We start from the raw sequence: 25,692 nt of genomic DNA, 5'->3' as shown, positions 1-25,692 counted from the left end.
CCTAACCTTTTCTTTGAAAAATTGGGCTTTTCACATTGCAAAAAAACCATCTCGGCTTAGTCACAAAACTGTAAAGTTCTTTTTCAAGTCAATTTTCTCAATAAACATGGAAAAGGGAAAGGGAGTGTATGGATTATTTTTTGGACAAAGTCCAGATAATAGCTGTTATTATCCTTGGTTACACTATCTTTTTTCTCCAGTTCATATGAAGCAGCTTGAGAATATTGTATAAGGGGCTGAAGTCTTCCCTCAGTAGGGGAGTGATAAATAGTTCCAGATGACCAAGGAAAAATAAAGATTAACATGGGGTACACAACTTACAGCATGATCCATTGTTTCAGAGGCTAACAACCCCCAATCTGGAGCAGGTAACTTTCCTGAGAGAAGCATAAAATTTTGTTGCAAAAAGGAGATCCTGCAGAACTGATACAATGAAACAAACACCCCCTTCCAGGTTATTTGGGATTTTTAGCTCTTCAGTCTATCAGGAAAAAACTGCACCGGTCCCCAGAGTGCCTTCCAGAACTCTCCACTAGCCCAAACATCCTAACACAAAACAACCTTGAACAGTGTTGAAGGAAATCAACATGAGACTGGTTCTCAAAACAAAAGTTTTGCATGGATTAGGTCCTTTTTAGCACAGATTTTTTTTCACTAGTATTTCTGGCTAAATCACTGCTTATCTTGGAAACTGCATATGTTGGTTATTTGGCTGCTGGGAATGAGAGTGGTTTCTCTAAACACATACATTTTGCCAAAAGTGTCTGGTATAGCTCTTCAGAAGAGAAAGACTACAAAAACTTGGCAGGAACATGTAGGAATATAGGGTAATTTCTAGATATCTGGTAAGGAAACATGTACATTCCACATGCTTTTCCACTCATAAAAATCTTGGGCATCCTTGTCAAGAACCCTGGCAAAAATATAATAGTGCAACAACTCAACAGCTATTGATAAACTTGCTCGGTACTTTGTGAGATCAATTTGCTGTTGTCTGTAACTTTTGCCAAAATTAAACATTCACACTGAAACCATTTGTTTCTCATATATAAAACACACGCAACACCTCTTCAATCTAGCAGGGAAATGGTGCCGATAAATGTATTAATCTTTGTGAAGCAGATACTATAAGCCTCATGGTAAGAGGAGAAGGAAATTACTTTTTCTAAACTGAGACTTAAATGGTGTATCAAAATAAGGATGGGACTATGTAATAAACAGAATAAATTGAAACGTGCAATATAGCGAACACGAAATGAGGCCATGATTGTGGTTAAAGAAAAAAAGCAACTTTTTTTTAAAGACTGTGTCCTAATGGATAGGTTACTTAGTTAGCTTTGGAAATGTGACATTTCTCTACTGGGATGAGAGAGTGCCCAATGTCTATACGTAATACAGAACTTGGGGGTTGATTGTGGAATTCTTCAGACAGTGTAATTTATTGTCCACTGGACTTCTGAAATCTTAGTAAAGAGCCAGGGAGACACCCAAGCTCGAATTGGTAGAGCTGTCAACAATGTGTAGTAACTGGTATTAAAATCAGTTGGGATTAAATTCAAGACTGGCGAAAACATGGTGGACCATGGCAGCTGGCTCTTATGGTCACAGACACACTCTGCCCTTTGCCAGGAGAATCCAACACCTCATTGTCCCCTTGTCAACGGTGCATGTGCTGGGCCATGGCCCAGGGCCCACAAAGCACTCTTCCAGCCTCAGTGGCAGCACAGACCCAAAGCCCCCAAATTAAAATCACAGTGGCAAATCTTTCCTGAAGAACTGCCAAAAAAAAAAACCCTGCAGAAAAAAAACCCAAACAAACGCTGTCTAACGATGAAACGTGAGCTTCCGAAGGAAACGCCCTCATGCGGCACGGCCAGTATTTAATTTGCGGGTTGGGTTCCCCTTTCCGTGACTTGCGGCGTCCGCATGGCGACGGCGAGGCCAGTCGGCACCGCCCAACGGCCGCTGTGGGCGGGGCCCCGCGGCAGGGGCGGGACTCCCGGCGCTTCCCTGACGTCCAGCTCAGACAATGGGGGAAATGGCCCTTCAGCACCGGAACTGAATGGCTCGAGTTTCGTCGCACATTCCTCCGCGGCGGAAGGCGATGAGCCCACCGCATCCTCCCCCGCCCCCACCCCGCCCCCCCCGGGGCCGCGACGTAGGGTGCCGTGAGGGGGCGCCAGCGGAGCAGCGGAGCTCCCCGATCTGCGGGGAGTGCCGCGCCGGGAGCGGCAGGGCCGGAAGGCGACGGGCCTGCCAGCGCGGCGGGGCGCCTTGTCAACGGCGGTGGCGGTGGGACTATTTTCTCGGTCGGAAGCCCACCGTCTCCCCGCTTCCGGGGGAGGGCTCATACGCGTCCGCGTAACTTCCGGGGAGCTAGAACGAGAGCTAGAGCGGCTCTGAGGGGGAAGGCGGCCCTGGGGGACGGGGCAAGACACGGCGTACGGGAGCTGCTCCCGCCGCCCGGCCCCGACCGCCGCCCGCCCCGCGGCCGTCCTGCCCGGCGGCCGCTGCCGCCGGACGATGCGCCTCGGCCGCCGGCCCAGCCCCGCCGGCCGCCCCTGAGCGGCCCCCGAGCGGCCCCGGCCCGGCCGCGCCGCCCTCCCCCCCCGCCCCGCCGCGGCCCTCGGCGCGCTCCCCCCGCCGCCATGTCGGGGGGCGGCGGCGGGTCGCGCTACGCGGCCGAGTTCGTGCCGCCGCCCGAGTGCCCCGTGTTCGAGCCCAGCTGGGAGGAGTTCAGCGACCCCCTCGGCTTCATCGGACGCATCCGCGGCTTGGCCGAGAAAACCGGTATCTGCAAGATCCGGCCGCCCAAGGTACGGCCCGCCCGCGGCCGGGGCGGAGGGCGCTGCGCCGCGCTGGGGCCCCGGGGCGCCCGGTGGGACGGGGGTGTCCGCGCCCTCGCTCTCGCCGTGCGCTGGGGCTCGCGGGGCGGGGCGGGGGTCAGGGCTGCCCCGGGGGCTTGCTGGCGCGGAGCTGGATGCGGGGGAGGCCCGAGGAGCCCCCTCCCCCGCTCCTGGCGCTTTTCGGCCGAACTTGTGGGGCTCAAGGCACCTTTTCGGAGCAGGTTCAGAGCTCTTTCCTGTCCTTTCCCCGGGCTCCTTGGGGATTGTGTGTGTCGCCTTCGGTAGGCCTTGTAGAGGCTGCTTTGGAGCAGGCGAGAAGCTAGTAGTGCATGGTAATGTCCTGGGCTTCCTGCTCTTCTTAAAAAAAACAAAACAAAACAAAAACCCCCCAAACCAACACAAAACAGTATATTTTTGAAACCTGCAAAGGCGTTGCAGGTGAAATTAAGGGTTTATTACTTGGGGGGAGGTGAGTGGGAGGGATTTTCCTTTTTAATGGATCTTTATTTATAAACATAATCTTGTAACTATTAATAGAATGGCTGCCAACTTGTTTGTGCACAGGAATTATGTTTATGCCTAGCAGCTTAGAAAGTAGAAGCTTAATGTTCCTGATGACCTGATAGACAGATCATTATTTTATGGTGACTTGGCCTGTGATCTGGTGAACCCTTTAGACAAGATCATCGGGCAACTTAGGAAAACGTTCTTAGAGCACTTTAAAATTAATGCCCAAATAAACCTTAAATACATCTGTAATGTGAGAGAGTTAAAAATGCTGAAAGAGAAAGAAGAACCTCAAAGGAGAGAATGTAACTGAGAACACCCTGCATACAGCAGTTGCTGATTAGATTTCATGACCCCTCCTTTCCTACTGATCTGTCTGGGTTGCTGGAATCCGTTTAGTTGGTTTAATGACGTAGTGAAAACTTGACCTCTGAGGGGCTGCCCTTTCTAAAATAAGCAGAATGGCTTAGATTGAGAGGCCACAAGAAACTGATCCAGATCCTGTTCATTGAGAATAACTAGAACTTTCTTAGCAGTGAAACACATTTGTATTTGTCCATGATTGTTTAGCTGTTTGTATTGCAGTGTTTTGCAGGATGCAGGGGTCAGGTTCATTTGCAACCTGCAATAAGGACTACATCAGATGCTTTATACTAAACTTACTGATTCATTATTCTTCTCCATTATTAGAAGCTATAAATATTTTACGATCTTGCTTGAGGCCTTTACATGCTGTAGCAATACAAATAATAAATATTTAGTGTCTCTTGTCCATCTAGAATGTTGTGTCCTTAGTCCAGATAAGCTATCTACAATGATTTAAGGTGTCTTAAAAAGTACTAGAGCTGAATGATGTTTGCTTTGATGCCATAACGCAGTTTTGAGAGATGGAGCTGAGAGGTACTTACAGTTGAATGACTGCTGATCATGTTAAGCAAGTCATTACTTGAGACTGTTTACTTTAAAGTACTTTAAAGACTCCTGACTGGTCTTCCTATCTTTATCGAAATATGACCGTAGGCAAACATGATTACACTTGGACATATAAAATGTATTTTATTTAGTCTTTGTCACTGTTGATAGTGAGATTTTGCAATATGCAGGATATATAGAACGTTTTTTTTTTTTTTAAAGAAGCAACCAGCAACCTACAGGGCATCTTTCATACTTAAGCTCAGTATAAAACAATATACACTAAAATGCTTTAAACCGTATTTCTTTCGTATTTTAAATTTCACGAGGGTCTCTTTCTTCTAACTTAAATATTATGGGAAGAAGACTATGTTAAAAGCATAATAATATCATAAAACTGGAAAATCATATTGCAAATTGTACTAAAACTCATTAACTGTTGGAAATGTGTTTGCTCAGAAGTTAGTAGGATCGCCTTTTTTGCATATTTTTCAGAGCTTTCTTGAAGCACTAAAAAAGTCTTTCTGTCTCTGTTTAGGACTGGCAGCCTCCATTTGCATGTGAAGTACAAAGTTTTCGTTTCACCCCACGAATCCAGCGCCTGAACGAACTGGAGGTGAGCTTTTCCACTGTTGATAGAATTTTGTATTTGCACTGAAACCAGTGCAAACCATCTCCTTGCTTGTGATTTGTATCTTGGCAGGTTTATGGATGGGGAGACTTTAGAAACCCATAGACCACATCAATGTTTAGACTTGGCACTGGCAGAGTTTGGGTAAAATAACTCTCCATGGCTTTGAGAAAAGTCTGGTTTTTATTTTATTACCCAAAATAACCACAGGAGTTTTTCACATTCAACTGCAAACGTCTAAAATGGATGCCAAGTACCATGTTGTGTAGTAAGAGCAGCCAGTGTCTAGCCCTCAAAACTCCACAGGCGCTCTGTGTGTGTGTGCGTATATAGATGTATATATTTTCTCCTAGAATACATACCGCTGTTCTTAAGCTTCTAGTTACCTTATGCCTAAATACCTTGATAATGCCTCTTAAGCCTTAAAATGAAGTGTTATTTTTTATAGGTTTATTTACAATTGATTAATTTTAAGTTTCAAAAAAGCAGGGGAGCTTTCTTGAACAGTGCAAGTCCCAGTCTGTCCTGGTTTTTCCTTTCCCTACAACATTTCTCAAAGCCTTGCTCTGTTCATATACGAAAACATCATGTATTATTTGGCTTGTAAATAGGTCTCCTCATGGAAAGTGATTTTAATACTCCAAAAATACTCAAGGGAGGAGACCCTTGTGCAATGTTAAGGCATACAGGAAAACTGTTTATAGCTTTTTTTTTTAATGTATGTCTATTTTAATAATTGCTCTTGTGTTTCTCTCTGAAATGCTGATTCTTCTTAAGTGTGTATTTTATCTTCAAAAAGAGAAATTGCTAGCTAGGAATTTGGCTTATAGGATCTTGACTGTGGAGAGCAAAAGTATATATAATATTCTATTTATGAAGATATGTCTTTTTATTAATTTTTTTAACACAGTTAAGAAAAGCATCACTTTCCAGGTTGCATTTTGAAAATGTAAACAATTATAGGAACTTGTCATCTGTCTTCTCAGGACTGTATGGTATTTTCATGCTTGTTTTGGGAAATACACATTTGTATTCCTGTATTGATTACAGGCAATGACCAGAGTGAAGCTGGACTTCTTGGATCAATTAGCAAAATTTTGGGAACTCCAGGGATCCAATTTAAAAATCCCTGTGGTGGAGAGAAAAATACTGGATCTCTATGCTCTGAGCAAGGTGAGTTATCAATTGCAGGACTTGGTCAGCTAGGGACTTCTCTGATCTGAAGTTGCCTTTCGCACAAGCTCAAGAAGCCAAGGAACAGGGGTGGCCCAGAAAATATGAAGATTAATTAAGAGAAGGGAGGAGAAAAAGAGGAGAATTCCAAGTATGTGATTGCAAGGTTATGGCAGACATATCAAGCATAATTAAATCAGTTTGCTTTAGTTGGATTGTATACAGTGTGGATTAGTTGCCCTGTGTATGCGTATATATGTAATGTTTTATAATGTCATAATATTTCTGGAATAATTATTTTAATTAATTTCCAATGCAGACAAATCCTAAGGCTGCCTAGAAGTTTTTGCTACTATAGTTGTTTGGCATGTTGTTTTCCAAAATTTGTGTGCAAATAAAATCTTTGTTGGAACTGGTGATTATACTGGCAAAGTGTATCTGATAATATTAACTTGCCTGCTAAAGAAAGCTTGTTACTATAGCTATAAAGGTAGCTTTCTTTAAGCAAGGTGAGAAATTAAAATGCTTCTAGGTTAGATCATCAGTTTCCATTCCTCGAGTAAAATTTCTTTGTCTTAGGTAAGTGAAAATGTAAATGCCTGAATAGGTTTTTGTGTTTAAGAGAAGAAATCATAGCCTTTTTGAACAATCTGGCATTGTTGATAAAGTGCAGACTAAAACTGATAAAATGTGTTTTGGTATTTGAGTTTCTTTATTTTCACATCTACTATGGTTTGGGGTATGTATATCATACTGGTATGGGGAATATTTGGGTCACTGCTGGAACGTTTCAGTTGTCTAAATGCAGATAGGCAAGGTTTGGACTATTTGGTTGCTTAGTGGTTTCCTAGCCACTGTTCATGTATTAGTTAATTTTAGGAATCATTTTTTTCTGGACATGTCAAAACTAAACTGAAATTTAGAAATAGTTTCATTTATACTGTCCTTTTTTTAATAATTTACAGCAACGATGAGAAAAATAATCAGGAAAATTACTTTTTATTTGAGTGCAGCCATCTCAGGTTATAGAAGAAAACAGAATTAACTAATTTATTAGTCACTGTCACAATTAGACTTCTGAATTCACCTCAGCCTGAGGAGGTTCACTTCAGTAGATTCACTCCCATAACAAAACAGATTTCACTCCAGTAACAAAATGTTACATTTGCAACAAAATTGCGTTGAGGTTTCCAGTAGTGTGTAGAAGGTTAAGTGTGAAATTTGACACTTATGTGTAACTACACTGTACAAATGCTAATAATAATACAGAATAATATAAATGAAGTTAAAATCTGTTTGGGTTTTAACTACTTGGTAGTCAAACTATAAAGCGGAAATGTGGGCAGTGGAAATGTGGCCAGTGTTTCAAGGGAAGCAACTCATAAGCTATCGTTATTGCTTTGTGGCAATTAGTTTATTTTTCATTTTATGTGAATATTAATCATATGTAATCAATGACAGTTCTGTATGTGAGTTACTAAACTCAAAACAAGTCAGGTGTAACAGCAACCGAGCTGAGTTAATTGGAAGGTGAATTCAGTTTCTCCTTTTTTTGCAGTAGTCCCTCTTCCATTCAGGTTCTCTGAGAGTTTCTGTATCTCTGAAGTCATGAGCTCCAACATTCCCCTCTACCTGGGGTCTGTTTAGAATTGGCTTCACTCCTGGCCAGACTTGTTTTTCATCAGAGTATAGGTCTGGTGAGAGTTAATTTTTCAGTTTGTCTGATGGTGGGTTTTTATTCTTTCCAACATGTCAGAAATTTTAACTGTTGGACTGCTGTTGTCTGGGACAGCACACATCTTACATTCATTTACTAGGAAACTCGTCTTGTTAAATATGTTAAGTAACTAGGTTAAATACACTCTTGAAGTACCAGTCCTTCAGGAAACAAAAGCTAAATTCAGGATTCTGTCACCCTTTAATAGAACCTTTTAATGTTTGATCGGTTTAATCAATTCTTGGTTTATGCAAGATGGTGAGAGCTCCAAGCCTTTAACTTTGTTTGTGTGTTTCAGATTGTTGCCAGCAAAGGAGGCTTTGAGGTGGTCACTAAAGAGAAGAAATGGTCGAAAGTGGCAAGTCGGCTTGGCTACCTGCCAGGAAAAGGCACAGGGTCATTACTTAAGTCTCACTATGAACGGATCTTATACCCCTATGAGCTCTTCCAGTCTGGGGTCAGCCTTATGGTGAGACATTTCTCTTTCAGGATGTGAAGATGGCACCCACTTTCAGGATGATGAAGATGCACATAGAACAATGTTTGTCATTGTGTAAGAAACTATGACATAGGGGGGTCTACATTTCGAGAAGCTTCAGCTGTGTGAACTAACATACAAACTCCCTCATACTTACTTGTGGCACTAGAAATTGTAATTTGACCTTGTGTAATTTTCTATTAGACATTTTTCTGTAGGACTTAGATCAGCCCTGTTGGGATGCAGAATAGGGTGAAGGATGGCGTACTTGATTGAAAAGGTGTTTTTATCTCACTTCATTAGCTGGCAATTGAGATTGTCTCCTTGTTTCAAGTGTGCATGAATTCATTCGCTGCTGGTCCAAATGGTGTGTGTAGTGTTGTGTGACTTCACTTACTGTCCTGTTTCTTAGGAAACAGGATGATTCACAGGCCAAAGAGTTTGATTCCCTGATCAGTCAACCTGGTGTCCTGTGCTCTGATCCCCTAGGGCATCCAAAAGCCAAATCTGGACCTTAAGGAAAAAATGGAGGCTGAGGACCTCAGCTCTGATGCCCAGGCTTCCCCAAAGCAGGGTACAAGAATGAATGTCATGCTGAAGAGAACCAGACGCGTGAAGTCTCAGGTACCCATGTTATTTGGCCATTACGGACAGAGATCATTTATTCCTTGTACCAGTACAGTAGTGTTGAAAGCGCAAGAGCCTTTGTCTGGCTGTTGGAGTTCACTCAAACGTGCCACGAGGAAGCAGTCTTTGCTTAGATAAAATCCAGAGAAAAATGTCACTCTGAGGCCTGTTTTCTTCGTGGTCCTGCACTGTTTAGCTAAAAACTTTTAAAAGCATTTTTTATTTATTTGCAAGTGGACTATGTACCTTGGCAGCGAATATACTTGTGAAAACTGAACAGGTAGAAGCCATTTGTAAAATGATGTTGAAGCCTCTGCTTGTGCAGAGTTGGGCAAATTTTTTTTTAACTTGATTTTTGACATGTCCTTTAGTTACATAAATGCAAACGTGAGGATAAGTATAAATTGTGGAAACTGCACTTAGGATTATCTATCTCATGCTGGACAGACTTTTTGTGAAGAAAAGACAGATACGAGGGCAGATGGTCAGTGATGGCTGGAACTGTAGGAATTCCACAGTTTTTCTATTGAAATGCAGCTTCTTTTTGTCTGGATTAGTGGTGTTCTAGGAACATTTGGTATTTACTAGGCAATACTAAATCCTAGGAGTAACCCCCAGTAAATCTCACTGCAAACTGATTTACTGCCCCATTGAATACTGTATTATTAGAAATAGTCTTGGAGGCTTGTCCTGACATCTCCAGTCCTTCTTTTGCACTATTTTAAACAGGCCTTCTGATTTTGACAAATAAGTTTTCTATTGGAGATGGCATCCTAAAAATTTTCAGATCAGGTGCATGTAGCACATTCTAGTGGTTCCTTGCTGACTAGTTAGTGGAACATGGGTGAAAGCTGGGTTTGTGTGTAACCAACTCTTACTCCTTGCTTCATGCTATTCTAGACTTCTTTTAAACAACATGACGTTTTCTTAAATGCTGTTAAAATGTTTTTTTTCAAGTGCATGTTTCTTGTCACTGAGATTTCCCTATTTTTACCTTCTATGAGTATCCCTCTGCTCTTACAAACTGTCATCTTTTTCTCTGATTCAGAGATTCATGTCATGTCATGATTCATTTAGAGTAAATTGTGTTTTTTTGTCTTTTTTGTTTTCTTACTGAAGCAGACTTCACTTTATTTATGGTAACCATATAAAATGCATCACAGAAGCAGTTCAAGGCTGTGATCATACCAGATCTCTGCAATCATGTATCATTAGTGAGCTACCCGGAACGAAGGAAGAATGCTGCAGGAACTGCTGTAGTCATTCTTTTTGTAGAATTCTGCTTTGGATTTGAACCAGTGTTGTGCGATAATGGTAGTATGGCCTTTTTTCATACATGGTGAAAAAATGATCCTGTGGGATCTTTCTTTTCTGCTGGTTTCAGTAGAAAAATTCTTCTCATTTTGCCTCAGAAATGATTCTGTTTTGATCCTGGCGCAGTACAGCTGCTCTATTCTATTTAAAGGGCCCAAATTTCAGTAGTGAGAAAGATGGTCTTGGACAACCTGCAAGAAAAAAAAATATCTGTTTATATATAATATTTCTAAAAATTGCCTTTTATAAGGTCTGTAGTCACACTTTATTGTATGCATTACGATTATTAAAATAGCTGAAATTAATTCTTCAATACAAGGGAAACTCATTGCACTTGGACAGCCAGGAGAATTTTTTGGGGCTGTTTTGGAAGCTGTGTATAATTCTGTTAAGTCAACTCTGGGGCTGGATTCAGAAATAGAGATTTATCCTCCAGAGCCCTAAAAGGTAGAAATGTAAATAGAAAGAGTTCCAGATGTCAGTGCAGCTCCTTATTGTAGATGGGACTCTTTATTGTTTGAAGTGTGTGCCTGGAACTGTACTAGAGATGTACCACATCTAGGTAGTGTTCAGAGCACAGGTAATATGCAAATAAGGCAAAAACCTGCCAGCATTCTCTCCGAGCTGAAACATCTGACTGGTTATATATAGTGTGCCGAGTAGTCTGGTGCCTGGGTAGTGGGCATGGCTAACTGCACTATGCCATGCATCTTCTCTTTACAGATAACATACCTAAGAATGGGAGATGAATAAGAAAGCAGAAATAATAATCAGAAATTACTGAATTAAACAAAGATCCTCAAAGTGGAAGGGTGGCATATTTTAGAAAAGCAAATTTTGAATTTTTAGAGTAAGTAAAAAATGAAAGAAAATAGGCAATGAGAATTCGCCTTTGTGAAAGAAGAGCTGGGAATCTTTAGATACTCAGATCTAACACCAGTTGACTGTGGTGTCTCTGAATAACAGTGGAAGGAATAGGAAGAAGTTAATTTGGTGATGAGAGATTCTGCTTAAAATTAAATTTAATGCCTTATTCTCTTTCCCTTTTCTCTGAAGAAAGCTATCAAGGAAAAAACCTTTTGAAAAAGGCAACTGAAGTATTCACTGAAGCCTTGTGAAGAAAGAGGGCAAGAAAAAGTAGAATGAATTCAGATTAGGATTTCAGAATAGCCTTTAGGGATAGGTTAAATTTAGGAGTGAGGAAATTCTTTCTTAGAAAGAAGCAGAATATTTTCATAGATAATCTGTTAGGGTGTATTTTAACTAGCAAGGATTTTGTCTACTGAGGTTGCACAAATCATGATTAGTTCTGGAAAAGAGATGCAGTTCTGAAAGAAAATGTACTGTCTTTTCAAAGGTGATTACTGTAAAATGGCTATTAACTTTAAGTCCAGAGAAGTCTCTGAAATAATTAAAACAATTCTAAGTAATATACCTGCTTTGAGATTTCTTTTATGAATTCTGATGGTTTCAGAATAGCAGAATTAATGAAATAAACTTCCCTTTAATGATTTGAGAAATTTTTTTTCAATGGAAATAATTCTGTGTGGAGCAAAAGAACTCTGGGAGATGTTGACAAATGCCCAGGAAAAAATATAAATATTTTGATTTCTGGTTGTAATTATTCTAGTCTTACATATAGTTGGGGGAATGGGCAAGCAATTATTCTGAAGTTGATGCGAGGACATCTTAACGTGTTTGAATCCAGTCTAATGGGATCATATTATTGGATTCTCTCATACAAGAAAAGCCTTTGGGTTTTGCTTTTGGTTGAGAAGGTAGAAGAAATAAAGATATCTGTCTGTATCCTTCAGGAAAAAGAGGAGCTAAGAATTTCAGTTTAATCAAGTTCATTTTGCTTTTTGTTACATGTAAAAATAGAATGGAAAAGCATAGCGGAGTTCTGTGCCATTAGCAATGTGCAAACAGCAAGAAATGCAAGATGTCTGTTTCCATGTATTTGCAGTTTTGAGTTTGTGTTCTTATGCAGTCTTGAAGGATCCTGCAGAAAGCCTACTCTTTGAGGGTCCTGAATGGTTTCAGTATTCACAACTTAAACTTTCAGTCAACAGGTACTGTTTGTGAAGTTTTGTAAGAACCTGTTTTTTTAAAATACATTTCCATTTCAATATGTAACTTGCTCTTTTAAAAACTATGTACCTTTTTTCACCTACGCCCAAATGGATTGCATCCACTTAGGTTTGATGGAATCTGAATAAATCTTGGCAATAGATTCATGAAACTACTTTGGCAATGCATTTCTAAGCAAAATTATAAAACTGAAGAGAGGTTGCTGCACATAAATGATTTACTTTTAGTAAATATGTTAGTTATTTTTCAGGTATCATTGAGAAGATCATCTCAGGTCACAATAGCAGGAGGGAGAAATTGCAGAGGTCATTAATGTTACTGAAATGATGGAAAATTGTACTGTGTTGAAGAACGTTATATGGGGTGATTGTGTCAAGTTCTGTTAGTAGAGAGAATGGATGTACTGTGGGAAAATGGGAACTGAGGGGCTATGAAGTTGAAAAGTTGGGTTTTCTCAGTGTTGCTCAAAGGTATTTATAAATGATATTTTTCATTTTGTATTATTTGGAGGTGAAAGTCTCCATGTTGTAGGCTTTCCTGTTCAACAAAAAATAGTCAGTGTTCCCCCGTGTTTTATCAGCCAAAAAGTGAAAAATTCATATGAAAAGTGTGTTCCAGCCAGTTAGAGTTCAATTTCGCACCTGTTTTTAAAAAGATGAAGTGGTAATATACATCTGAATTGAAAAGAATTTTATAGCGGCATAAAATTCATAAATACTCAAAATTAGAAAATTAGCAATAGTTTGGAAAGATGCAAGGTAGCATAGTGAGTGTATATTTATATTCATACGCAGTTCAGTGGGATCAGGGACTCGACATCACTAAAATATTTCTGCAAGTCATAATGACTAGCAAATTAAATCTTTTTTTAATGTGTTCTTGCAGCAAGAAAAGCAACTGATTTAGGCCAAATGCATGAGAATTATCTTCTCTTAGCTTTATTGCAAGTGCATTTAAAGTACTTTTTCAGAGTTTTTTTCAGAAAGTTGTTTATTGTTTTTCTTTTTTTTGTTTTTTATATACAGAACAGTGAGATGTGATCACTGTGAGTTTTGATAAAAGCTGTGACTGAATGTCTGCTACAAGGGAGCTTATTTCATATGCGGTATATCAGGCCATAATTCTGTAGAGAATAGCTGGTGAAGTATCATCAGTAAGTTGCTTGCTTTAGAATTAAACACCTGCCTTCTAAATTGATAGGCTTACTGACATCTTTTAAGATCACTGAATTTCAGGATTGTGAATGAATTTGGTGGTCTCCTATACCAGCTCAGAAAGGATTTTCAAAGCATAGGGAGGCAGCATAGGAAAAATACCAAGGCGACTGCACTGCAGATATAACAGGATACGGAGGTTCTTTTTGCTGTTAGGGTAGTGGCAGTGATGTGGGAAAATGAGCCTGATCAGCAATGGGAAACAGGAGGAAGCTGAGTTGAATGGGATACTTCAGAGAACAACTGAACACTGGCAGGGGCATGGAGTTGTGTCACTTAATACTGTGTCCTCTCATCTCTGAGACTGTAAGGGCTCTGTAAGTAGCTGTGATCTGAGAACAATGTGGTCATAGCACTTCATCGCACATCAACCCTAGCCAAACTTAAGGAAACACACAGATTGGAACTCATTAGGGTTATATATGTGTATCCACTTAAGCAGATAAAAGCTCCTGTTGAAACAAGTTAAGTGTTAACATTGAAGTGCTTTTCCTGTTTCATGGTGATTTGGCAAAACACTGCTGTGGCATTCTTATTTATTGCTGGTTTTCAGACCTAGTCTGCTAGTTTGCTGTATAGGTGATCTTCTGTAGTTTCTATAATACCACATGGGAAATGATTTGGAAAGTTGAGACAACTGCCCCTTCTCTTCCCCCCCCCCCCCCCCCCCCCCCATTGGCTTTAGGAAAAAGAAAATCATGCCTTGTTTCCTTTCTTCTGATGAACTGATGTTGGGTGTTTTGGGAGAGTAAAGTATGCTGATGTGGTCTTATTTTTAGGCAGAAGCAGGAGAAATGAGTAGAAATACTGAACTAAAGAAGCTGCAGATCTTTGGAGCTGGACCCAAGATGGTGGGACTGGCATTGGGAGCGAAGGATAAAGAGGGTAACTAAATCTTGAGTTTATCACTTTGTAAAGTAAGAAGCAAAATAGCCTGGAACAGACTGCTAAATCTTTGTGCACGTCTCTAGAGACAACAGTAAGAAGTAAGCAAGTCATTACAACTGGAAAAAGAAAGCTAAATATTTTAGAGTTTAATTCATGAGAAAGATTTACAGGATGCTTCATGTAACTTGGCATAGTTTCAGCTCTTTATATAGTAATCATAATGATTAAACAGCTTTTCATTTCCAGTCCCTCAGTACATGCAAAACAAGATTTGAAAATTTTGACACTGTTCATGCTAGCTAAGTGTTTAAATTATGAGTGTAATTTACACTGTTTCCTGAGGCAATTGGATCACCTGTGAGAATCAGCAAAATACATTTTCCTAAACTGTGTTTTAGATTGGCATAGTTGACCAGATATAGCAAGGCATTTTGGCTTTCTCTGAACTGTAAGATGGTTTCTGATATGTAAAGCAGGATGTCAGGTTGGGACATCTGTGTTGGTTTTGCAAATTGGATCTATCTTTGTGATATTAATAACACTTAACTTTATTTTACTTCAAGATGAGGTGTCGCGAAGACGCAAGGGAACCAGATCAGAAGCATTTGGAATGCAGATGAGGCAACGCAAAGGAACCCTTTCTGTCAACTTTGTAAGTTTGATTCCTTTGCAGTGGTTTCTGATAATACGAAGTTCATTTATTTACTAAGATTATTTAGGAGAGTTTTTCTTTGTTCTTGGAAAAAGATGAATGGATGTACCGTGCAGCAGATTATCTTGATAGTGTGGGAAGAATGAACAATATTTTGAACGATGATATATACTTTAGGTTAAGAATTTGGTTTTGATCCTTCAGACAGGAAGGGTATTATAGCATGAAGGTACTTACTGACCGTGAGTTCAAGGCCTTGCATTGGCATATGTTTTTTTATATGCCTTCAGCACCTCCCTTTCTGTTCATTTCAGCTCCCCTTTTGTAGGACAATTATAATACTGCTTCTATTTTCTAAAAAGTATTTTGAGGTGTACCCATACTACAGCATTTTGATTTTTAGCAACTCCATCTGTCCATATCTCAAACTACTGTTTTGTGTTTAAACTAGCCATTTCATTTCATAAGCCCATCCAAGAGAAAATTAAGAGGAACCATTAAGGGGAAAAATAAAGTTCATCACTCTGATGTTTGAGCTTGGAAAAGCAGTACATAGCTGTTCTTAATCACTTTCATAGTTCATGTGATTTTGCTTTTAAACTGCCATAATTTAGCGTGTGTACACAATTGTGAATGAAGATGCATGCTTTTGGTGTCTCAAGGAATAAGGTTTTAGGCTCTTCAAAAACTAATAATTAGGATGTACTTTTTCTGTTAGCCTCAGAACATTTAAAAGAGTTTATGGTTATTTTAAATTTTGCCCATAGAAGGCCAAGGCAATGAAAAGTCTCAAGTAATCACTTTTTTATATGCAGAAATGCCTCCTGGGGGAAAAACATGTGGGAGGAGTTGGCTACTTAAAAACAGATCACTGTACTATCATAGCTAGGTTAGAATCTGTGTGACTTCTTTGACTTTTTTTAGTTGTGTTACTACCTCAGAGTATATGGTATTCCTAGGCTGTGTAGGTATTGTGACCATTTTATTTTTAAACTATGCTTCTGTTTAAATATTTTATTTAGTCTCTGTTTCTTTGTATAAAACAGTAGTTGTTTTCTATTTCTATTTACCCCTATTCATAAGAGAAAATGAAAATAGTGCAGTAACAGAACTGCTGTTTTGCAATTGTATTGCCATAACTGTAATCATATGAAATTCTGTGACTTGGTACCGTATAGGTCCTCATTTGTTTAATACTTGGATGAGAGACCTTCAAGGAAAGTAGTCTTTGAAGTGTGTGATGTATTAGCCTTATACCTTCTATCTGAAAAAGTGTGCTGGAGTTTTGTTAAAACTTTTCCATCATCTCTTTATTTTGTGTTTATGTAAAATGGTAGCTGTGAAATAATGTATACTTTTTTCTTTTTATACCATGTCTTGAAAAAAATTTTTATATATATATGTATCATCTTAGTCTGATTGTGTTTTAATTGTGTAGCTGGAAGGCTTATTTGTGGTTACTCAAATTACAGATCTGCTTGTTGTGAATATGTATTTCAATGCAGTCTTTATATTTGACAAATCATCACATGGACTGATGTAAAAAAGATTGATTATGTTCATAAGAATTTGGAGGGAAGAAGGTATTATTAGCAAGAGTATAATTCCAAGGTAATACTTTTAATTTTGGGAAGAGGACCTGGAAGTGTGTCTGCCCACCTGTTCTTCTTCCTTTTATATACCTGCCACAAAATTAACTAGTTTAATGCTTAACATGGACCTGATTTTCCATGAAGATTAAGTTTAAAAAAAAGAGTAGAAAATGATGGATTTCTTAATAGAACTGCATTATTTTGAAAATTGTTTCTTGAGAAGCTCATTGAGCAATCTTCTATTTGAGAAGTGTATTACTGCATAGCTAGGAAGTTGCATACTTGACTAGGCTGGCATAACTAAGATGGGGTTGACTTTAAGTACTTGAAACAGCTATGTGAACCTAATCAGCTGAAAAGCATATACTTTTTTGTGACAGTTTGACTAAAAAAAAAAAGGGGGGGAGGAAGGGGAGAAAATACCCCCCCACACCCCCGAAACAACCCTACCACTTCTAGTGGATTATTGAGCTGTATGAAGGAAATAAAACCTAGCCTGAGTCGCCCAGTGACTGAGGAGAGTAATGGGAGAATTTGGAACAAGTGTTTTTGTGGAATTTATGTTATTAAATGCTTATACATAGGATAATTTTTAGCTGTGATAAAGTAATACACAATTTCATCATTCACATTACATTGCAGATCTTCAGTACTACACTAAATGTTAGTTAAAAATTTTCACCTGAAAATCCTTAATCCTGTGATTGTCTTTGGAAAATACATGAGGCAACAGCAAAGAAAACAAAACCTGATGATGAGGTTTCTCTTGGTCCCTGAGAACAGGTCACAGTGGTGTTCCCCTTGAGAGGTGATCCTGGACAGATAACTTAAAAATTATTTGCTAGAATGTTGGGATTAATACTTTTATCCTGTTATTTGGAGTTCTTATGTGTTATTTTGGAGAAAAGGAGAAAGGAGTTAGTACCTTCATGTGGTTTCCTCTCCTTCCCCTTGAGATTTTTAGTTTGAATTCTGCAGGTGTGGTTTTCTATCATATTTTCTTGTGCATTGCAAATATGATGACAGTATTCCTAATGATAGAATGTGTGTTTCTGAAATAGTTTTTGGAGATACTCTTCAGCCATGTGCTCTCTGTAGGATTTTTATTTGAATTGTTTTTCGTTACTGAGTCCTGAAGGGGAGAGAGCATCAAGTTCTAAACATCATAACCTACTCTTTCGCCTCAGAATGACATAAATTAACTGGTGCTTTGAGTTTTATAGAAAATAACTGTCCACGTGAATTGGAAAGTTATTTTCCAACTTCTGTTTATTTAGTTTTAGCTCTCAAATGCATGACTGCTTTGGGAAACTGAAGCATAATTGATAATTACCAATGCTTCTCAATGACCAAAGGAGATTGCATGAGGTCCATATATCAGACTTTGGCATTACACCTTTTATTAGTTTAAAGAAAGTATGTGCTGGATGAGGAAGCTTTTTGCAACTTGTTTTGTTTTGTTTCTCCACAGGTTGATCTGTATGTTTGTTTATTCTGTGGCAGAGGAAACAATGAGGACAAATTGCTACTGTGTGATGGGTGTGATGACAGCTATCACACTTTTTGCTTGATTCCTCCTTTACCTGATGTGCCCAAAGGTGACTGGAGGTGTCCAAAGTGCGTGGCTGAGGTACAGTTTCAAGAACTATTCAAGCTTTGAATGTGTATTTGTGATCCTGAAAAGGTCAGGACCAAGAGCAGTTCAGTTCCCATTGCCATTCCATCTAAGTAGAAGCTGTTTTTTGTTTGGAATACTGTAAAGGTGAGCTGTGAATTTCCAGCTGCTCTTGGCTCGTGAACCGTAAGAGATGAAAGAAGAGATTGAAATGTCACTTTCAGAGCCTAGATATAACCTTTGTTTGTTATGTTGCTTTGTGAAACATAAGACTTTAGCCTTTGTATACTAAGAGCTGAAACTCAATTTGATGAACTGGTAATGGAAATTAGGGTGAGCAGTAGGGCTGTGCAAAGTCTATAGATGGAGGGGGAAACAAAAAAGTGTCGGAAGGGTTATGAGAGATGATTCAGCATAAGGATGAGATTTTTCTAAACCATGGAGTAATCAAAGACCTTCATTTATTGGTAAACAATTATGGCATTGCTCTAATTGTCTGTTATTTGGGATGTGTTCAGAACAGCTTGTTGCAGAAAGTGAAGGAACCAATTTATAAAGTAGCTATTTTAGATTTGGTTTAGACTAAGAGAAAGAAACTGAGGCTCTGAAAGCGGAGGCTAATTTGAATTTATTTGCTTGAGAAACAGGAGCTCATATGTCAAAAGGAAAGAGATCAACAGCCTAAAGGCCATGGACATCATCTGGTTTTCTTGACATTTGTCTTAAAGCAGATTTCAGCAAGCTCAGGAAATTGGCAGATATTCTGAGAAAAAAGCTTGCCGTTTCGAAGGCTGCAATTTTGTGACTGTCTTAAACTTTCTACACTGTTTTTCCTGAAAGGGGCAGTCACACATACATATACCCACTACCTTGGCTGTAGGCTTCTGTTGTTTCCTTTATGGTGATATGAATGCTTGCACAGACATATGACAAGGTGGATTAACTCACTGATCTCTAACCCTTGGCCAAGAGAGATTAGGTTGTTGGATGAACTCATGCGAATACTGTTGTGAGAAGTGGAATTTCATAGTCACTGTGTAGAAATGTGAAATGAGGAGACTCATAAAAATGACAGTAATAGCAGTATTAGTGGTAAAAATGCAGATACATTCTTACCAAGGGTAAATTGCACATGTCGGGACAAAATCAGGAAAGTTAGGGTGCAAGTTAAGTTGTTATTGGCAAATGATACAAAAAGTACTTGAAAAAAAATTCTATGAATACATTGAAAGTAAGAAGGGAAAAAGCATAGGTGTATATATATATTAGGTAATGGGAGAGTAAGCAAATAAGAACACGAAGAAGTTTGAAATACTCAACAGTACTTTTTTTTTGCCTCAGATTTTACTTTAAAAGTTAATTGTGCACAGATGCTTAATGTAATGTTAACAGCAGGATGCCAAAACAGGCTAGAATAGAGGAATAACAGGATAAGGATTGTTTAGATGCATTCAGGTCAAAAGCATTTGACAAACTTGAGAGTACTCACAGTTAGTCAAAACAATCTTTGAACTATTAGTGGTTATCTTTGAGAACTTATGGCCAAAGGTGAGGTGTCATTGCTCTAATTTCAAAATACATTGGTTAAAGAGAAAAATGAACAGTCAAAAAAGAAAAAAAAATATGAAAGCATCAAAAGAAGGATCTGGTGGTAATGAACATTGAGTGAATTTAAGAACAGATTATGTCAAACCAAACTTGCTTTCTTTTTTGTGGCATACTAAGGTTGAGGAAAAGGCAAAGTAATGAAAATATAACGTGATTTTAGAACAACTACAGAGAGTCCTATCTGATGTTCTCATAAACAGAAAAAATACAAATAGTCTGGATTATATTAGTATAGAGCTGATTGGCAACTGTATGTTAACAATTTTTTCAAACATGATTTTTTCAAACAGTTGAATAATGTGGAAGATTAAATTGAGGAGATTCTGTCCAAGATTCAATGTTAATTCAGTATGTTCTTCAAGAAATTTAAAGGGTGAAACAGGAAGGAAAAGAAAAGTGAAATTTGACCATTATCTGGAAGGTTTTATCATAACCTTGAAGAACAGGATTAGAATTAAAGTGATCATGATAAATTTGAGAAATAGTTTCAGACAAAAGTTAATACAGGTAAATGCTATGCATGGGAAGAAAGTGTTGAGTGCAGGTGTACACAATGGGGAATAAGTGGTTAGAAAGCTGTGCAGAGAAAAAAAAAAAAAAAGGAATCTTGGGGTTGTTACGGAACATAAACCAAACAGGAGCTGATGATGATGATGCAAAAAGGGCATGTATCATTTTGGGAATATGTTAGTAGGTTCTTGAATATTTTGAGCCAAGGATAATGTCATCTGTTGAAATTTCAAAGAAGGACAGTTAGGTAAGAAGGAAAACTTCTGACAGGAAGGAAAATAACATTTTGACAGATTGCTTATGGAGGTTGTAGATTCTCTGTTGCACGCACCACTCAAGGACTGCTTTGATAAACGTTGGGCATAGTCTAATGATAGTTCTCTCTAGGAAAAAAAAGAAACTACTGACTACTTGAATTTCTTTCCGGTCCTGTTTCACTATGACTAAAAAGCTGATCGTTAGTTTTGTCAAGTTTGTGTCCAAATATATCTTGCATATATAAAAGTTGTCAGATATGAAGGGGCTGAAACAGACATTTTTAGAAATAAATAGGTGGGGACAGCAGCAGAAATGTGATCTGGTTGCTTTTTGCACTCTTGAGATGATTGTGAATAAAACAATGGAGGCCCCTTGAAGATTTTTCTGTGTTGGATAGATGATGTCTGTTGTTAGCTGTTATTAATCAGCTGCATGGGTAAGTTTTATGTTGTCTTAATAGACTTCCTGCTCTTTCTTCATACTTTCATAGTGCCAAATCAGTTGCTGACTTGCTGAAACTAAAGCACTAGGGGGATCTGTTCCTGTGCAGTTTTTCTGCAAGTGCTCGATTCCACTGTGTCTCAGAAATCCCTTAAGGCGATCTAAGCATCTTCCTTGTGCTCTGTCTCACTGCCGCCTGTAGCAGCAGATGACAAAACTTAGTTTTGGACAGGCAAACAGAAGTACATAGCATTGGGGTTTACCATGTTGATTAGCTTCCCTTATTCTGTTCTGTCTCTATTCTGGTAAGACTTCCTCACCTGAGAAAAATAATCAAAACTAATAGCTTACTGTGTTTGATAAGGACTGAGATGGACACTATTATTTTTTTGCTGAAAGTGTGATTGTTTGTCACAATCTGAGGCAGGGAACAATATTTGTATTTTCCCTCTTCCAGGAATGCAACAAACCCCGTGAGGCCTTTGGATTTGAACAAGCTGTCAGGGAATATACTCTCCAGAGCTTTGGTGAAATGGCTGATAACTTCAAGTCTGATTATTTCAACATGCCGGTCCATGTGAGTTTCAACATTTGTTATGATTCCTTCTAGGGGAAAAAGAGAAGTGGTATCAGCTGATGCTGAATTTCTGCTGAGGCATCTTAGCTTTGTTTAAAAAGGCACCATAAGCTTGAAACATGTAAACAGATGACTTAGTTTTCTGGCATCTGGTCTCATTTCAACTTCATTTCACCCTCTTCCTGTGATAAATAGATAGCTTTACTGCTTGTTAGGGTGTAGCTTTACGGGTTATACTCCACTTAAGCTCTTCTTGGTTAATTGAACTGGGTATATAATTGTCCTTGTTTGGCAAAGGATTGTTTCTCCAGCCCTTTCTGTGTTTTTTATCTTGGTTTAGTTTGTTCAAAGGATAAATTCTCCCCCTGCCCTGGTCCTTTCTTCTAGACAAGTCAACAGACTGAGTCTGTCTGATAACCAACTTTTTTGGTTCTGCACCTCAGCAACTCTTCCAGAACTGGCATGTCTGTTCTGGTACACCTTGATGATTCCACTGTCCTTTAGGCTGCATGCAGCACTGAGCTCCTTCTCCCCTCAGCTTTCTTTGGCAATTTGTAGGTGTTCTCATCAATGCTTCCACCTTGTAAGCATGCCAACTTGTAATGTAACTAGAAGCTGTAATGAGCTATATGAAGACTGCATTCTCTTGAACACAATTCCTTATCTGAATTTCATTGCTGTTATTCAGAATTTTTGGTCATTATCCTCTGAAATAGTTTGGAATATGCAAGCTGTTTGTTCCATTTACTGCTCAGCTTCTGATGGTTGTTTCCTCCTCCATTCTTTGCTGTCAGGATTTTTTTTTTTAACTGTACTTCCAATAACCCCATTTTCTTTTTGTGTCCATCCTACCCCTTATAATTTGGCATCCTGTTTCTATTATAGTGCAGCCACTGCTAAGGAATACAAACCAAACTGAATGACTTTAAAGAGGTGGAGGGGTGAGGGGGAATGGCCTTGGTGCCTCAAAATTCATGAGGGTTTAGTAACAGTGTATTACTTAAGCTCCAGCCTAAAAACTATCATTTATCTGCATATACCCTAAACCCTTTTCCCCTTTCAGATGGTTCCCACAGAACTAGTGGAAAAAGAATTCTGGCGGTTGGTGAGCAGCATAGAAGAAGATGTCATAGTGGAATATGGGGCTGATATCTCATCTAAGGACTTTGGAAGCGGCTTTCCAGTGAAGGATGGCCGACGAAAGCTAATGCCAGAGGAAGAGGTGAGGAACAGAATGTGCAGACTGACCCTGTTCTTTGTTCTGCATAAGATTCCACATTAAGCATTTAGGCCTGGAATTAGTGTGGATTTTTTTAATATAAAAATTAAGGTTCTTGCATGTGCTTAGCTTTTCTTTGGAACAGACATTTTAGGATTTTTTTCCAGATCTGGTTCTGATAGCTAAGCTTTTATTCCATGATGTAGTCAACACCTGTTTTGTATCACTTAATCTTAGCAGGCAATTTGATACCTCTTGGTAAAGATGTGCAAGATGTTATAATATGTCCAAGCAAAAGGAGACTGATAAGATTTTTCTTTCTTATTCTGAGTGCCTTAGTTGTTTTGGGTTAGTTACTGTTAGTTAGGTTAGTTAGAATAGATAAAACTTTTAGATAATTGGATTTAGCTTCTTCCTCTGACTGTGTATAGTGTATGAATAAAAAGATGTAGATATGCTCTCCTATTATGGAAAATAAGATGAAGATGACCTGATAAATATATTATCTATTTTCCCTCATACCTGCCTATAGCAATTTTATTGTCCAGACTTACTGTAGCACCTAAATCTTCTGGCTGATTATATGTTTAAATTCAGTCCAAGAAGGAGAGTAAGGGCGTGTTTTCATGGTTACACAGCCCAAGATGAATTTATGCTCCTCACTGGGAGAGGTAGTTCTCCTCACTATCATCTTCCACCCATGCCTGCACTTTCCTACCTGCACCTTTGTGTTGACTGTGCAATGATTGTTTGGCTGCTTGGTGAATCGGAACTGCTTATTGATATGTATGAAAGTTATAATTTAAAAAATTCTCTAGACAGATCACTGAGGTCATCTGATTCTCTGTATTGTCTCTAGTGTCAGTGCAAAGGAAGCAGCAGAAACGTGTCTGAGTTGAGACTGGGATCACTGCTTCAGCAACTATGGGATATGCCTAAACTGAATCTGTACACTAACAGCCCTTTTTTAAGGTGGAAAGTAAACTAATGTGAAAGGATGGTAATGAGCTTTTCGGGCAGTTTGTTTGAATTCTGTTTTTGTACAGAATACATTTGAATGTAAATGTGGAATTGCTTATGAGAGAGTGGGAATCTCTCCTTTTGAGAAGAATTTCTAACATTATATATATAGAAGATCAAGATATACTGCTGTGCAGTAAAGTAGGCCTTTAAAAAGCTGAAATAACATAAGATTGTAAAGGATATAGTGAAACTTAAGCTATCCTGCTTCAGTGAAGACTTCTGTCTTTTGTTCTCCCTCTGCTAGTGTTACTGGTATTTTGTTCCATCAGGAAAGCATGAAAGTTACAAACTAGGAGGGGGAAAAAAAATCAAAGCCTAAATATATAGGCCTTGATCCAAAGAATATGGGTTATGTTGAAATACTAGGACTAACCTTAAATGTTAGCCTGATTAATGCCAACTAAGGTATTTAAGGAAGTATTTCCCAGTTCTGATGCTTTGTTGTTGCAGAATACGAACCACTGTCTGGTTACAGACGTGAACTGACTGATTCCTTCTCTTGTACTTTCCTTTTCTACGGTTAGTGTTCTTATTGTCTTCTGACTTGTTCAGAATTTTCTCCTTTTGTTTGGCAGGATTATGCGCTTTCTGGTTGGAACTTGAATAACATGCCAATTCTGGAACAATCGGTCCTTGCCCACATCAATGCAGATATCTCTGGTATGAAGGTACCTTGGCTGTACGTAGGGATGTGCTTCTCTTCATTTTGTTGGCACATTGAAGACCACTGGAGCTATTCCATCAACTACCTGCATTGGTATGGCCTCTTTTCCTTTTTTCCTGCCTTGCACAGCCTTGTTTGCTGTTAGTAAATTTGCAGTTCTACTTGAAAATACCTGCACATGCTGATGACCTCTTCTAAGCAAAAAGCTAAAAATTATGAGTAGTCCATATTCTTAACTGACACTGATTGAAAGAGAGTACAAATACTGTTTAAGCACTTTGGTATTAAGTTTTTCATTAACCTATTGAATATTTCTGTGTTGCCAAAAATCCAATGTCAGTGTAAAATTGTGCTTTATGGGCTCACATCTTTTCTGAGGAAGTTTTTGGTTTTGAGCTGAGTAGCAGTTTATTGATTCCTAATATGTGCTTTGTGATTCAAAGTTGGCATGCCCTTGTTCTGGAAATGGAGGCTGCTGCCTACAGGCTTATACAGCCATTGGGACTGAAGTTGAGCAGCAAATCTATGTGTACAGAGAAACATTCCTATTCAAGAGAAGGGAAATTTGAAAGTAATTTTTACTTTTAGAACATTCACAGAAATGTTCTAGTGTTTATTTTTTATGTTTAAAAGGAAGAGTCATGGCAGATGAATGACTTGCATTGCAGTCTTTCCAAGTCATCAGGCTCAGTCAGTGTGGGAGAGGGGGAGTAGAAGAGAAGCTATGGGAAGCACCCCTTTGGAGTGAAAAGTTTGTTGTGCATATGGTAAGGATCAGTTGATGGCCTTTAGACTGTGATTGCACATCTCCAGAGAAGCGTGTTTCCTAGCAAGATCTGATCCGTAGGCTCAGGAGGGAGACTCGTTTTGTTTAGAATTCGGTTATTGTCCTCAGTGTGCTATTAACTGGATCAGTGTGTGAGGGTTTTGTCAGCTGGTGAGTTCCAGCAGCCCAGTCGGATACAGAGGAGCGGTGTTTTTTTAAACTGGGGTTTACTAGCTATGTCCTACCAGCAGGTGTCACTGAAACCTGCAAGAACCAAAAAAATGCTGCCCTATTCCTTGTCTAGCTTTTGGGATAATTGATAACAAACTTATTAATATAGTTAGTCAGTGTTATGTAAACTGTTTCACA

At 39.0% G+C, this 25,692-nt stretch overlaps 1 protein-coding gene across 2 annotated transcripts in view; it reads left to right on the top strand.

Moving 5' to 3' along the window:
• The first annotated feature begins 2,314 nt into the window (after positions 1-2,314).
• The window catches only part of KDM5A (lysine demethylase 5A), a 53,152-nt gene continuing 29,774 nt past the window's right edge, over positions 2,315-25,692 (top strand). For both annotated transcript variants that reach the window (XM_064514846.1, XM_064514838.1), the window contains exons 1-11: positions 2,315-2,816; positions 4,804-4,881; positions 5,947-6,069; positions 8,085-8,255; positions 8,754-8,888; positions 14,290-14,395; positions 14,962-15,050; positions 18,114-18,272; positions 21,532-21,651; positions 22,715-22,873; positions 24,469-24,650. In XM_064514846.1, coding sequence (XP_064370916.1) covers positions 2,649-2,816; positions 4,804-4,881; positions 5,947-6,069; positions 8,085-8,255; positions 8,754-8,888; positions 14,290-14,395; positions 14,962-15,050; positions 18,114-18,272; positions 21,532-21,651; positions 22,715-22,873; positions 24,469-24,650 — 1,490 coding nt within the window. In that variant the 5' untranslated portion in view covers positions 2,315-2,648. The remainder of the gene's footprint in view (positions 2,817-4,803; positions 4,882-5,946; positions 6,070-8,084; positions 8,256-8,753; positions 8,889-14,289; positions 14,396-14,961; positions 15,051-18,113; positions 18,273-21,531; positions 21,652-22,714; positions 22,874-24,468; positions 24,651-25,692) is intronic.

Source organism: Dromaius novaehollandiae, chromosome 1, assembly GCF_036370855.1.
Source record: "Dromaius novaehollandiae isolate bDroNov1 chromosome 1, bDroNov1.hap1, whole genome shotgun sequence".
Lineage (NCBI taxonomy): Eukaryota > Metazoa > Chordata > Aves > Casuariiformes > Dromaiidae > Dromaius > Dromaius novaehollandiae.
The sequence above is the reverse complement of the archived record's forward strand: the minus strand, read 5'-3'. Positions and strand labels throughout refer to the sequence as shown.